The sequence below is a fragment of the Dendrobates tinctorius genome, unplaced genomic scaffold (genome assembly GCF_039654945.1).
Source record: "Dendrobates tinctorius isolate UK_male_01 unplaced genomic scaffold, ASM3965494v1 ptg000265l, whole genome shotgun sequence".
Classification (NCBI taxonomy): Eukaryota; Metazoa; Chordata; class Amphibia; order Anura; family Dendrobatidae; genus Dendrobates; species Dendrobates tinctorius.
In genome coordinates, this window is record NW_027361932.1 from 10,917,926 (window position 1) to 10,933,716 (window position 15,791).

Sequence of the window (15,791 nt, forward strand, 5' to 3'; positions counted from 1 at the left end):
GCCGAATTCGCGTTAAGCAATAGAGCTAGTTCTGCCACTTTGATGTCGCCCATTTTCTGTAACTTTGGGTTTCATCCTCCATTTTCATCAGGGCAGGTGGAATCTTTGACCTGCCCAAGTGTGGACACTGTGGTACAGAGAATGCAGCAGATTTGGGACCAAGTGGTGGATAAGTTGTCCCACTCTCAGGAAAGAGCCCAACGGTTTTCCAACCAGCATAGGACCATTGGTCCCCGGTTTAAGGTGGGTGATATGGTTTGGTTGTCTTCAAAGAATATTCCTATGAAGGTTGCGTCTCCAAAATTCAAGCCAAGATTCATTGGACCTTATAAGATTTTGGAGATCCTTAATCCCGTTTCTTTCCGACTGGCTCTTCCAGCTACGTTTAAGATCCATAGCGTGTTTAACAAATCTTTGTTGAAGAGGTTTGTGGAGCCAGTAGTTCCTATGGCGGCGCCTCCTGACCCTGTATTGGTTAAAGGCAATTTGGAATATGAGGTAGAGAAAATATTGGATTCTCGTTTGGCTAGACGGAGACTCCAGTACTTGGTCAAATGGAAGGGTTATGACCAGGAGGATAATTCTTGGGTCTCTGCTTCTTCCATTCATGCCGAAAGATTGGTTCGTGCTTTTCACCGTGCCCATCGTGATCGGCCTGGTGGCGTGGATGAAGGTTCGGTAACCCCTCCTCAAGGGGGGGTACTGTTGTGAATTCGCTTTCTGGCCTCCCTCTGGTTATTACTGAAGGTAGAAACTAGTGCTTGCTGTGACGTCCCCCACCCCGTGCAGATTCGGTCAGTGAAAAGAATTGCTCATCCGTAGAATGTAAGTCCGCAAGGACAGGGTCCTCTCCCCTCTGTACCAGTCTGTCACTGTAAATTTGTTTACTGTTCACGATATCTATAACTTTGTATGTAACCCCCCCTTCTCATGTACAGCACTGTTATGAATGAGTCACCGAGGAGGAAAAAACAAAAAGCAAGCTAAGCCCAGAAAACCGGAGACATTGGTAACTAGCGGATTGCAGACCCCTGATCCTATCCACAACAACTAACAGTAGCCGTGGAGCGTGCCTACGGTGGTCCTAGACGCCTTGTCACGGCAGGAGAACTAAATAAGCCTAAAGAAAGAAAGGGAAAATCTAAACTGCCCCAGAGCAGACCCTAAAGCATTAGACAGCCCCCAACATGTATTGTTGGTGAAACAAGATGAAAACACAGGTAGAAAGATAGGCTGAGCAAACGATGGGGCCCTCGCTAACTAGAAAGGACAGGAAAGAAAAGCTGCTGTCTGCAATCACGCAAAAAACCCTGCCAAAAAGAATGTCCAACACGTCTGATAGAAAAAGGCCCTGAAGTCGCTAGACTTCAAATCACTATATCAGCACTCGGGTATATTCTGAAGACAGAGCAAAAGAGATCAACTGATCAGAGACAAAATTGGGATTCAGCACAGTCCAAGCCAGGGCTGGCTGAACACAAAAACTAAGTAAACCAGACAAAAACTCATATGAACAATAGCAGAGAAAACTTAGCTTTAGGAAGGCAGGAACCAAACTGGAAACCAGGAGCCAGAGTCAGGAAAAATCAACAGCAAGAAACTAGGGAGTCGGCTACCTTAAATCCAATCAGAAACTCCTGATGTCCAATCACAGTCCTCTTCCTCAGGTGGCCGGTCTCTGCCATTTAGATCAGCTTCATTACCTCCCTTCACCAACAGAGGGAGTCCAGATAGACAACTCACTACTCCTCTGTCAGCACAGCCAGCTCCATAACCCTCACCAGAAGCCAGAGGCAAACCCGAAAATGAGCTCACAACATAGCACCATGGAATTAATGGCGCTAGATAAATAAATAATAGTAAAAAGGTAGTGGAGCTGGTCAGATTGACAGAGGGGTTGCGAGTTCTCTTTCTGGGCTCCCTCTGGTGGTTACTGGAGGTAATAGAGCTGATCTGATTAACAGAGGCTTGCCACCTGATAATGAGGACGACGATTGGAGATCTGGGGTTTCAGATTGGGATTTAAGTCAGCCGACTCCCTCTATCCCTGCTGGTGATTTTCTTCTTGCCACCTGAGGTCTGATGTTTCCATCTCAGTCCCTGCATGTTCAGCTAAGTGTTCATTTGCTATTCTGTTTGCATTTGATCTGGTTTTGTCTATCTCAGTTTTGTGTGGGTCAGCCAGCTCCGGCTGGGCTGTGCTGAATCACCGTCCATATGTTACTGCTTGTGCCAGTTTGTTTTTGTCCCTTATTAGATTTGCCTCTTTTTGCTCTGCTTTCAGAATATACCTGAGTGTTATGATTGAGTCACTGAGGAGGAAAAGCAAAAACAAGCTAAGCCACAGAAAACCAGAGAGGTTGGTAACTAAGCGGATGGCAGACCCCTGATCCTAGCCACACAACTAGCAGTAGCCGTGGAGCGTACCTACGATGATCCTGGATGCCACGTCACAGCTGGAGAACTAAATAAGCCTAAAGCAAGAAAAGGGGAAATCTAAACTGCCCCAGAGCAGACCCCAAAGCAATAGACAGCCCCCAAACATGTATTGTCGGTGAGTTAAGATGAAAACACAAACATAGATAGAAAAATAGGCTGAGCAAACGATGGGGCCCACACTAACTAGAAAGGAAAGGAAAGATGCTGTCTGCAATCGCGCACAAAACCCTGCCAAAAAATGTCCAACACTTTCTGATAACAAAAACCCTGAAGTCGCTAGACTTCAATTCCCTATAACAGCAGTCTGGTATATTCTGAAGACAGAGCAAAAAGAGACCAATCTGATCAGGGACAAAAAGCAAACTGGCATAAACAGAGACATAAGAATGGAAATTCCGCACAGCCCCAGTAGGGGCTGGCTGACCACAAAAACTGAGTAAACCAGTCCAAATCTCATGTGAAAAAATAGCAGAGCATACTTAGCTTGAGAAGGCAGGAACAGAACTGGAAACCAGAACCTCAGGGCAGGAAAAAATCACCAGCACAAAATTAGGGACTCGGCTGTCTTAAATCCAGTCAGAGCCTCCTGATGTCCACTCACAGTCCTCCTGCTCAGGTGGCAGGTCTCTGCCATTTAGATCAGCTTCATTACCTACTGTCACCACTAGAGGGATCCCGGATGGAGAACTCACGACTCTGTCAACACAGCCAGCTCCACCACCCTCACCAGAAGCCAGAGGTAAACCAGAAAATTAGTTCACATCACCTGAGTGCTGATATAGTGGGCGAAGTCGTGCGACTTCAGTGTTTTTGCATCAGACGTGTTGGACTTTTTGCAGGGTTTTTTTGCGTGATTGCAGACTGCGTCTGTTCTGTCTAGTCAGTGTGGTCCCCATCATTTGCCAAGTCTATTTTCCTGCCTGCGTTTGTGTTTTCATCTTGTCTCACCGACAATATATGTTTGAGGGCTATCTATTCCTTTGGGGTCTGCTCTGGGGCAGTTTAGATTTCCCCTTTCTTCCTTTAGGCATAGTTAGCTCTCCGGCTGTGCCGAGGCGTCTAGGATCATCATAGGTACGTTCCACGGCTACTGCTAGTTGTGTGGATAGGATCAGGGGTCTGCAATCCTCTTAGTTACCAACCTCTCTGGTTTTCTGTGGCTTAGCTTGGGCTTGCTCTCCTCAGGGACCCAATCATAGCACCCCTCCCCCCTAGAAGCAGGGGCATGCACCTATCAAAGCTCACTTGTATGCTGAAGTGCTCCTGTCCTGCATCGGCTCCAGACTGCAGGAGGCAATCTTCACTCCTCTGTCCTGTCTTCTGCCATCTTAACCAGAGAGAGGAGGGGGAGGGGTGCCTGCCCTGCACAGGATCCGATTCCTGGGCCCGAGCTGGAGAAAGTGAGAAAGTTGTGCACATGTTGCAGCTGGAAATGAGAGAGTCTGCAAGAGGTACATGCTGGAAATCTTATTGAAAAAGTGAGGAAAATGGTTATTGCCACCAGAACCCCTAAAATTGATTCCATCTTGAAGAGACGTGCTGGGAAAGGGGCAATTGTCGATCAAGCCACTCGGTGGGGCAGCACTTATTTAATGATTGCGCGATTGCTTGAACTAAAACCGTTTCTTATAGATATGGTGAACCCTCAGGTAACCCTAAATGAAGGTCAATGGACACAGGTAGCTGAATTGAAGGAATTGCTTAATCACCCATTTACTGTGACTAAAAAATTACAAGCTGAGGATTTAACGCCTGGCATTTTCATGAGGGAGTGGAAGAACTTGCTATTTTGCCTGTCCCAAAGAGGAGGTTTAATCGCAAATGGCATTTCTGCTTCAATGAAATGGAGAGAGACACTGCTTTTGGAAAATAAAATTTTTCTGGCAGCTGTTTATGTGGACCCAAGTCATCGTCTACTGCTTGATGATCAACAGCTTACTAAAGGAAAAGCTCTGACTGAGGTAGCAGTTATGATGAGTGGCCTACAGGAGGACTGCCAGGCGCAAGAGGACTTGGGTCCTGATAGTGCTAATGCTGCCATGTCTTTATCCTCATCAGATGAGGAGTTTGACTTTGACAAGTATTTGGATGACATGGAGCAGGCAAAGCGTTGCTGCAAGGAAAAAGATTTCACTCTGTCTCCTATAGCAAGCAGATTGACCATATTTCAGCAAAATGTTTCACTTGCTCTCAAAGAAATAGAAAAATTCAACCGTTCATCAAAACTGACTGTGCATGAGGCAATTCCTTTATACCCGGAAATTGTTAGAGATGTTGCCCATTTGGTTACGGCTTTGCCTCCAACCAAAGTTAATGCAGAGAGGTTGTCCTCTGGCCTTAAAATTATTAGGTGAGATTTGAGGTCATCTATGAAGGAGGATCTGATGGAGGCAATTCTGTTTCTTAGAACAAATTTATAGACTGCACAAATGTTATTTAGTATGTTTTTGTTGAAAACTGTTTTTTTGCCACTTACATAGTTTATTACATAGTGTTTTTTTTTTTATATATATATATATAAATAATCGATATTACATAGTGTATTACATAGTTACAATTTATTACAGTTTTTTGTGTTCTAAAGTTGTATTCCAATAAATATATATTATGTTCTATCTAAATATCTTGATTATTGTATCATAAAAATGATTAAATGTCTGATGTTCACATTGTACTACGATAAATTTTTCACTTAAATATAAGCAATATATGTGGGAGTCGGAGTCGGTGTAAGGGAAATTGAGGAGTCGGAGTCTCATGTTTGGCTTACCGACTCCACAGCACTGGCTGCCACCACCATGTTTGACAGTGGGAATGGTGTGTTAAGGGTGATGAGCTGTGTTGTCTTTACACGAAACATATCGTTTGGCATTGTTGCCAAAAAGTTCGATTTTGGTTTCATTGACCAGAGCACTTTCTTCCACATGTTTGGTGTGTCTCCCAGGTGGTTTGTTGCAAACTTTAAACAACACTTTTTATGGATATCTTTGAGAAATGGCTTTCTTCTTGCCACTCTTCCATAAAGGTCAGATTTGTGCAGTGTACGACTGATTGTTGTCCTATGGACAGACTGTCCCACCTCAGCTGTAGATCTCTGCAGTTCATCCAGAGTGATCATGGGCCTCTTGGCTGCATCTCTGATCAGTCTTCTTGTTTGAGACGAAAGTTTAGAGGGACGGCCGGGTCTTGGTAGATTTGCAGTGGTATGATACTCCTTCCATTTCAATATGATCGCTTGCACAGTGCTCCTTGGGATGTTTAAAGTTTTGGAAATCATTTTGTATCCAAATCCAGCTTTAAGCTTCTCCACAACAGTATCACGGACCTTTCTGTCGTGTTCCTTTGTCTTCATGATGCTCTCTGTGCTTCAAACATAACCTTGAGACTATCACAGAGCAGGTGCATTTATACAGAGACTTGATTACACACAGGTGGATTATATTTATCATCATTAGTCATTTAGGACAACATTGGATCATTCAGAGATCCACAATGAACTTCTGGAGTGAGTTTGCTGCCCTGAAAGTAAAGGGGCCAAATAATATTGCACGCCCCACTTTTCAGTTTTTGAATTTCCACAAAAATTTCAAATAACCAATAAATTTTGTTCAAATTCACAATTGTGTCCCACTTGTTGATTCTTCACCAGAAATTTACATTTGGTATCTTTATGTTTGAAGCATGATATGTGGGAAAAGGTTGAAAAGTTCCAGGGAGCCGAATACTTTCGCAAGGCAATGTAGTCACACACAGCTTTGCAGTAAGATCAGGAGAGCAGAGAGCAGCCATTACACTTCACACTGGTAACTCCCCTTCATGTATAATAATTTATGGAAGCAGGGTTATCTCCAGGCAGCTTTCTTCCCAGAGCCTGGTAGAGGTCATTTAAAGTGATAAGATTTATCCCCAACAAGGTATCTGATATGATGCACACAGGTAGGAATGTTTTCAGCAGCCTATACTTTGTATGCCCATATGAATAGTTTAGATCAAATGTGGTGACAGATTCCCTTTAATGCATTTTCTCTACTCTTGCTTTAAATGGGTTGTCCACTACTAGAACAACCCCTTCTCATACCCCATGCTTGGCCCCGATAAAATTAAAGAAAACTGTACTGGCCACCCGTACCAACGACTTTCCCGCGGTGTCGGGTCTCACTCTTCCCAAGGCTCTCATGCGGTTGTTATGATACCTGAACCCGGCTACAAATGTCATCCTTCCCGCTGGACTGCAGCTGATCTCTGACTTCCTCTTCATGTTCAAATTGCCAGCAGTGATTAGGCATTGGGGTCACGTGTCACAACAACTGCACAGGAGCCCCGGTGAGAGCGAATGGCGAAACAGCGGGAACGGCGCCAACACGGGAGGTGAATACAAGCTTTTTTATGTTGTATCGGGGCCAAGCATGGGCTATGACAAGTTGTCCAAGTAATATTTTTTTTAATAAGAGAAAAAAAAGTTTGTTCCAGCTCCTTTAAAAAATGTAATCCTTTAAGGATTCCAAAAAAGTTTTCACATGATTTGAGAAAGATCTGTAATAGATCGAAACATGTCGCTTGCACTCATATTTGCACACTGTCTGTGGAGTTTTTAATCATGTGAAAACTTTTTTGGGATCATTAAAGGATTAAATTTTTTAAAGGAGCTGGAACAAACTTTTTTTTTCTCTTATTACAAGATGACATCGCATCAGGATGGAGTTCTGTGCACCTGATGGTCTGGTTGATGAGCTGGCTTTGGTTTTATACCATTTTCTTTTTAATATTTTTTTTGTAATTTATTATGCCCCTTACAGCTGTATTTAGCCATAGTGGTTTCCTCCTATTTTTCTAGCTCGTTTATTCCCATAAGGTATACATTGGGCACAGGTCCTATTCAGGATGCTCATAAAAGTTTCCTTTTTGCTTTGTGTTCTCTTATTTTCAAGGACATTGTCCCAGTTTATGGCACCAAGTTAATTTCTTAGGGCACGCAAATTCACCATTCTGAAGTTTAGTGTCCTTGTAGCTCCTTTACTGTACATCTTATTAACCCCTTCACAATGTTGGACGTACATATATGCCTTGGAAGGGAAGGACTTCCTGACCTTGGATGTATGGGTACCTTCTGGGGAAAATGCATCACTGTAATAGAGCGTACAGTGATGGCATTAAGGTGCCTGCTGATTCTTACAGCATAGCATCGGGTCTCATTGAAACACTGAGGTCTAGCCTTGATCGGTGCTGTAACAGCACTGATCATAGGCTGGAGCTAGGCAACGTCAGAGTGAGCAGCCCTAGCGTTGATTGGAGTGATGAGACGATGACGTCCAGTCGCACCAATCAGTGAGCAGAGATGTAGTTTGACTTTACAGTGACCACCTTGCACTTCATTCCAGCTTGGAGACATTGCAGAGTGGTCAGTGAGCTATTTTGCTGCCAAATCTGCTGGAATTTGTGGTGCCACAGACTATTTTAGCCTGTGCTGGTGTTGAACTAGTAAGAAGATGTTTCTGACCTGTTGCTGTTCCCTTGTTGATGACTGACCTGAGTTGGAGTAGTGATATTGCAGCCACTAGGGGCAGCACTGGCAGGTAGCATTTCATTATATAGCCAGAGGTCGGTACACGGAACAGCAGTAGGATCTTGAGGATAAACAGCAGGTGGAAAGAAGCAAGACTAAATAGGCTGGGAGCTCAATAATCTCATATTGAAGCAAGTGCAGTGTCAGTAGGGTGCTCAATCAGGATATCACAGGATAAGCCAATCAGGAACTTGGGATGGAGATATCAGGATCTCAGGTTTGAGACATCAGGAAAAAAACAGGTACTAGTATGTGATTTAGCAAGGAACTGTCAGCTGAATAACTCAGAGAGAAGAACTGCTGCCTAGTGCACAAGAGCTGCGTTCTGCTATACCGCTAGTGCAGATGCTTGATCTGCGCTATCGGTGACGGAGCTTCAGACGCTGCAGACCGCGTCCAAGGCTCCATCACAGAATGACGGCACATCGCTAGCGCATGCCGATTATGGCATGCGTTAGTGATGCGCCCAATAATAGTGGTTAATGGCAGTGTTGACGGACTGCGTTACACCTCGTTATGCCGAGGTGTAACACAGTCCGTCTAACGGACTGCCATAATGCAGTATAAACCCAGCCTAAGCCTGTATGCATGGACATTGTCCTCCGGCTCCCAAGAATTATCTTCTGGTCCGTAACCCCTACATCGCAGCAAATATTGCACTTTTCCTCTAAATCTTCTAGAGTCAAGAATTTTATCCACAATGTACTCTTCTTCACCATGGACTTTTTCTGGCTGTTAGGAAGTTTTCAACGGAAAGCAACTGGGTTAATTTGTGCAGAAATTTGATAAGGTCCTATGAATTTTTGACCTGATTTAGGAGACGGTATGCTTGTTTTCAGATTTTTTTTGTAGAAAGCCAAACCTTGTCACTGACCTGAAGGGTAGGAGGGGCTTTGCGATGTTTATCTGCTGTTTCTTTGTAATCTTCTTGGACCTTTTGTAACATCTCAATGAGTTCTTTCTGAGCTTTCTGCAACTTTGTAAGTCTGCCAGTAACAGCACGAACCAAAGTCTTTAATGAAAGATTAGAAATAAATCCCAGATGTAAACCATAGCAAAAAATGGACTTTGGGATGTAGAACTGTTTGTAGTTATTAAAGGCAAATTCTGCTGTTGGTAAATAGTCCACCTAGTCCAGTCAAAATACGACAAAAAAATCCTTTACCCTGAACAAATTCCAAGAAAGCGTTTTATTGTTTTTTTTTGGTAGTATTACATGTAGGGAAAATCATACTAAAAGTTTACCAAGATAGGGTTACCACAAAGGGTCCAAATCTGACGTCAAAGAATATGGCCGCCAAAGCTGTAAAATGTTAAATGCGACTCGCCTTTCAGTGTCTATCATATTTCTTTTACAATTACTATTATTATATTTATTATTTAACAATTTATTTATCTTCTTTTACAGAGCTGAGAATGATGGAAAGGCAAGAAACTTTCCCCTTATGCAGCCATGAAGTAGAAGATGACGGAGAAAGAGTGGTGATTGGTGCGAAAGGAGCTGAAGGGATCAATAAAGCCAGTATTGAGAGGGGCGATAGCACTAAGATAGCTGCTGGAGCAGTGGTGCACAAGAGATGTCATATGAACTACATAAACAAGAAGCAAATAGACTTGCATAAGAAAGCTACTTCCGTTCATCGTTCACCTGCCAAGAGAGGTACACGGGTGTCTACTGGATCCTATGATAGCACGACGCAGTGTATGTTCTGTGGACATGAAGTGGTGAAGACAAGATCTAGTAGTGATTTCGATAACTATAGCTTTGTCAAATCGGATGGATTTGTAAGGTCCATCTTGTCACATTGCAAACAGCGTAACGATGACTGGACAATCACCATTCAAGGGAGAATCGCGTACTTTGGGAAGGACTTACATGCTGCAGACTGTATCATCGTTAATGTGACATTAACTTTCGGACAAATTATGGAATTCCTATGCGTCATGGTGGTGGATCTACTACAAAGAAACCGCGGAAGGTAGGGAGGCCGATGAACATGGACCAAGAGCAAGCGTTCGTGAGAATGTGTGCATTTCTCGAGGACAACGATGAAGAGCAACTGACTGTCACAGATCTTGCAAAGAAAATGACGGAGTATCTTGTAGAAGGAGACAGTGCTGCCTATAGTAATAAATGGCTGAGGTATAGGCTGGAGGAGAGGTATGGCAATTCGCTATTCATAGCAGAGTGTGAAGGTTTGCCTAACATTGTAACGTTCCGTGAAAAGACCAGAATAATCCTGAGGGACTATTTCCGTAGTCAGGAAACGGATGAAGAAGCCCAGAAGAGAGCCATCATAGAGACTGTGGCCAAACTAATCAAGAGCGATATCAAGTCTAAGATCCCATCTTCAACCGATGAATATCCAAAGACTTCTTCGCTTGAATGTCAGTCTGCCTTAGATTATCTCCCCCTGAGTTTGCTTTGCTTGCTTGAAACCCTCTTCGTTGGAAAGGACATTCACAGGAAGTTCGCAAGCATTGGACAATCAGTTATTCAGGCCGTACGTCCCAGGGCTGTAGTAGCTCCATTGCAGCTTGGGTTAGCAGTCCAGCTCCATCATCATTTCAGGTCTCGATTTCTTGTAGACAGTCTCTCAGCCATGGGATATTGTTCATCATATTCGGAAGTTCAGCGATTCGAGGAAAACGCTGCCGCTTCTGTTGGCCAGGATGTACTCGGTGGTACCATAGACAGACTGGATACGGCACTGCTGTTCGCTGCGGACAATGTCGATCATAATTTAATCACGTTAGATGGGAAGGGGGCTTTCCACGGCATGGGGATGGTAGCTAGTGTGACTCCAGGAAAGAAGGTCAGTCGCACTGTTCTCAGACGGAAGACTGCGGATTTGGAGATAGTTGAACAAAGCAGAGTTGATGTAAGGGTATACCGTTTCGCAAAACACACTCGCCGAAACATAAAATTCAAGCCCTTGCCATTTCTCGACGCCATTGACCATCGTGGTGATGTATTGTGGGAGATGTCTTACGCTTCAAACAGCCTGCACCGAGCTGGAATGGAATGATGCACATGCTACATAAAGACTGTGATCATCCGGGGTCGTCTTCGGTAATCTTCCTGCCCATCATTGACATGTATTCCGGAGACAAGTCATAGAATCATAGAATCATAGAATCGTAGAGTTGGAAGGGACCTCCTGGGCCATCTGGTCCAACCCCCTGCTCAAAGCAGGATTCGCTAAATCATCCCAGTCAGATGTCTGTCCAGCCTCTGTTTGAAGACTTCCATTGAAGGAGAACTCACCACTTCTCGTGGCAGCCTGTTCCACTCATTGATCACTCTAACTGTCAAAAAGTTTTTTCTAATATCTAATCTGTGTCTCCTCCCATTCAGTTTCATCCCATTGCTTCTAGTCTTTCCTTGTGCAAATGAGAATAAAGTTGAGCCTTCTACAATGTGACAGCCCTTTAGATATTTGTAGACAGCAATTAAGTCTCCTCTCAGTCTTCTCTTTTGCAAACTAAACATTCCCAAATCCTGCAACCTTTCCTCATAAGACAGGGTTTGCAGACCGGTCACCATTCTGGTCGCTCTTTTCTGAACTTGCTCCAGTTTGTTGATGTCTTTTTTAAAATGTGGTGCCCAAAACTGGACACAATATTCCAGATGAGGTCTGACCAAAGAGGAGTAGAGGGAAATAATGACTTCACGTGATCTAGACTGTATGCTTCTGTTAATACATCCTAGAACTGCATTTGCCTTTTTTGCTGCTGCATCACACTGTTGACTCATATTCAGTCTGTGATCTATTAGTATACCCAAGTCTTTTTCACATGTGCTGTCACTTAGCCCTATTCCTCCCATTCTATATATGCTTTTTTCATTTTTATTGCCCAGATGTAGTACTTTGCATTTCTCCCTGTTAAAAACCATTCTGTTAGTTACTGCCCACTTCTCCAGTTTATTTAAATCTTTTTGAATCCTCTCTCTCTCTTCTCTAGTATTAGCTAGTCATGCATCTTCTCTACTCTTGAGTATCTGTGCAACCTTGCTGATAAACACCGATCCGCTGCAGTTGTTACATTCGATCAGCCACTCTACTGGAAAGCATCAGAAATCAAACACGAGGTGCCTGAAGACAGCCCGGTTCGAGATGTTGTCCTGATGCTCGGGAGCTTCCACACATTGATGAATCTTATGGGTGCCATAGGAACGTTGATGGATGGGAGTGGAATCAAAGAGATCTTGGGAACAATTTATGGTGACAATGCTGTGCAACACATCATGACTGGAAAGGCAGTTCAGCGTGCAGTTCATGGCCATCTCCTCCTTGATCAGTGTCTTACTCAGCAAGTTGCAGACAAAGTACTTTGCGACCATCCCGGTTTTGCAGACCTGTTGCAAGAACTTGAGCAGTTGTATGCTTGGACACTGACAGGGGAGAGTGACTTGAATTCGGTCATCACTTCTACCTGCCTTAGTGAAATTGTCCACCTCTTGTCCACCAAAAGAAACGGATTATCCGCTCACTCTCGCACCAGTAAACTATGGCTGAATTACCAACAGATGGTTGGAATTCCAAAGGAGATTATCGAGGCCGATCGTACAGGATCCTGGCTGATGCACCTTCATGCTGTAGCCGAATGTTTGCCCATTCTTGCAGCTGCTGGGCATGGGAACTATGTGAAGGCCACCTACCTTTACCTCCAGTCTATGACCACTCTGGAAGATGATATGCCATCAGTCTTCCATAGATTTATGAATGGCTTGCATGTTGTAAGGCGGACTGATCAGTACTGGGCAGGCCTGGGTTGCGACCTAGTCATCGAGCAAGCTCTGATGCGCTCCCTAAAAACTGCAGGAGGACTCACCAGAGGAAGTGGAATGTCCGAACATCAGAGGGCCTTGTGGACTCTGTCTGTGCCAGTGTCCTCTTCCTACAGTGATGCAATGTAGGGTTTCACACGCTAGAGTTTTGATACCAGTGAACAACACAAGAAGGCAAGAACGTGAAGGACGAGAAGAGATTGTGAAGACCTGGAGAAAATTGCAGATAAACTCGAGACCTTTTCACCTTTCTCTGATAAAGTGTCTCTTCGCAACACTATCACCGGTGTCAATGCAAATAAGGTTGTGAATGTCCATAACCTGTTCACCATTGGCAGAGAAATAGTGGCAACTATGGAGGGTTAATCACTGTTTTCAGTTAAGTACAAGCGGTCAATGAAAGCCAAGACCCTGGCATCCAGTGAGGCTATTGACATTGCTAAGGACAAAACAATAGACCCCGCTCTTTTGTTCTAAAGGTTTCTTGTGGTGTCTCAAACTGCTGATCTTTCCCTTGATGAGGTTATGGCCTATGAACTTTCACCATACCCTTTGAGGCAAAACATCTCTTACGCAAACCAAACAAAGCACAACTGATGGCTGCTATAAAAGAACAGAGTTCAGATGACGCAGTACTCAAGGATGTACCAGAAGTGGAACATTATGTTCTTGACGGAGGTTCTCTTCTCCATCGACTGAAGTGGTCAGAAGGAAAGACATATTGTTCAATCGCTGATGACTATGCATCTCTCACAAAAAAGCACTATGGTAAGGCTACGATAGTATTTGATGGTTACATTGGAGGACCAAACACTAAGGACATTACCCATCAGCGACGGGGCAAAAAACGAACAAGTAACAAAGTGAACATTGCTGAAGGAACGAAATTTGTCTGGAAAAAGGAGGACTTCCTTTCGAATGTGGAGAACAAACAGTCTCTTATCAATCTCGTTTCACAGCGCATGAATGACAGAGGTTGCCATGTAATACAATCAGAGGGGGATGCAGATGTGGAGATTGTTAAGGCAGCAGTGTCAATGTCATCCAGCAAAAGTACTAGTCTCATTGGCGAAGATACAGATTTTTGGTGTTGTTACTTCATCACGCGTCAACCAGCGATGGCAACAAGCTTTATTTCTACTCTGATAAAGGGAGTCCTGCAACAGTATACGACATTAAGGTTATGAAGAAGTTCCTGGGAAACCATGTCTGCAGCAGTCTTCTGTTCCTTCATGCATTCACGGGTTGCGATACCACTTCCGCTGTTTTTGGAATCGGAAAAAAACTCGGTCTACACAAGGTTTTGAAGGGAGACTTGGTCTTAAATAGCTATGCTAAAATCTTTTCCACACCTAAAACAGAGCTGAGATTGAAGACACTGGGTGTAAAGCGATGGTGGCATTGTTCGAGGGCAAACCTGGAGACAATCTGTCTGCAATGAGGTATTCTACTCTCTGCAAAAAAGTTGGTTCAGCCAAAATCTTTGTTACACCTGAACGACTGCCACCGACCTCCTCTGCAACGAAGTATCATGCCCTTCGGAGTTACCTCCAAGTGATGCTTTGGATGGACAATGGTGAGGCCATGGACACTACTGGATGGGAATTGCAGAACAACAGTCTAGTTCCAGTGATGATGGGTACTTCACCCGCGCCAGAAACACTTCTGAAAATAATTCACTGCAATTGTTCTCGTGGTTGTAGTACACTTCGGTGCACTTGTAAAAGACACGGACTTACCTGTTCACGAGTATGCGGACCATGTCAAGAAGGGCATTGTGACAATATGAGTGAGGAAGCAGTGTCTGATGATGAAAATAATGACTATTGACCTGACTCGCTTATTCAGTGATGAAGTAGGTCTTAAAATGTACTGTGTATTAATTCTATAATTTCTAGAAATATACATATGTCATGATGTCATTGATGACGTCATGACCTCGCCTGTCCATGTAGTTAGTATAAAACTTTGTATAAAAATTGTTATATGAAAATATATAGTATACAAAATGCAAACTCTTCTGTAACCTAAAGCTACAGCTTTGAAATAGGGAAATATTTGTTATTTTTAGTGCAATGGATGTCATCGTCTTATGACGTCATAGTTAGGACTTTTGTGGTGATGTTTTTGGAAAACTTTTAATATGTTGTTCCCCACATATAATAGTAATAAACACAATCATAAAACGCTTTCTTGGAATTTGTTCCGGGTCAAACCGTATTTTGACTGGACTAACCCAGTCATAGTGAAGGTTAGAAATAAAACAAGTATTGTTCAAGAATTTGGTCAGTTCTTTTAGTCTGGCCATTGGATTGTGGGTGGAAGGCAGTAGACAAGTTGACAGTAATTCCTAAAGCTGTACAGAAGGTTTTCCAAAATGTTGATGTAAACTGAACACCTCTATCAGAAATTACATTGTCAGCAATTCCATGCAGCCTAACTATCGCTTTGACCACTAATTCTGCGGTTTGTTCAGTGGTAGGAATTACTTTAGTTGGAATAAAATGGGCCATCTTTGTGAGCCGATCCACCACAACAAGGATAACAGTCATTTCCTTAGACGGAGGTAGGTCTACAATAAAATCCATTGAGATTGATCCATAAGGCCTGGATGGAACTGGAAAAGGTTAGAAGAGTCCTAGAGGTGAGGATCGTGGTGTCTTGTTCCGTGCACATGTTAAACAGGAAATTTATTTTCTCACATCCGTCCTACAATTAGGTCACCAAAAAGAACATAGTAGTAGTTCTTGCGTTTTCATGACTCTATGGTGTCCTACAAGTTTAGAATCATGGACAAGTTTGAGCACTTCAAGTCGAGCAGATTCGAGGACGTATATTTGATGGTTCTGCATCGAAAACCCCTCCTTAGAAGAAAGAACAATGCCTTTAGAAGGATGGTTAAGAAATCAGGTTTCCATCTTTAATCTGTGACGCACTTTTTCCCCAAAATAATTGTGAGGAAAATGGGGAGGTACGTCTTATAGTCTGAATGCAGGC

General features: G+C 43.5%; 1 protein-coding gene across 1 annotated transcript in view; it reads left to right on the forward strand.

The window, feature by feature from the left end:
• The window catches only part of LOC141069491 (uncharacterized), a 29,649-nt gene extending 18,449 nt beyond the window's left edge, over positions 1-11,200 (forward strand). The window contains exon 2 of the mRNA XM_073559090.1: positions 9,411-11,200. Coding sequence (XP_073415191.1) covers positions 9,940-11,031 — 1,092 coding nt within the window. The 5' untranslated portion in view covers positions 9,411-9,939 and the 3' untranslated portion in view covers positions 11,032-11,200. The remainder of the gene's footprint in view (positions 1-9,410) is intronic.
• The last annotated feature ends 4,591 nt before the right edge of the window (positions 11,201-15,791 follow it).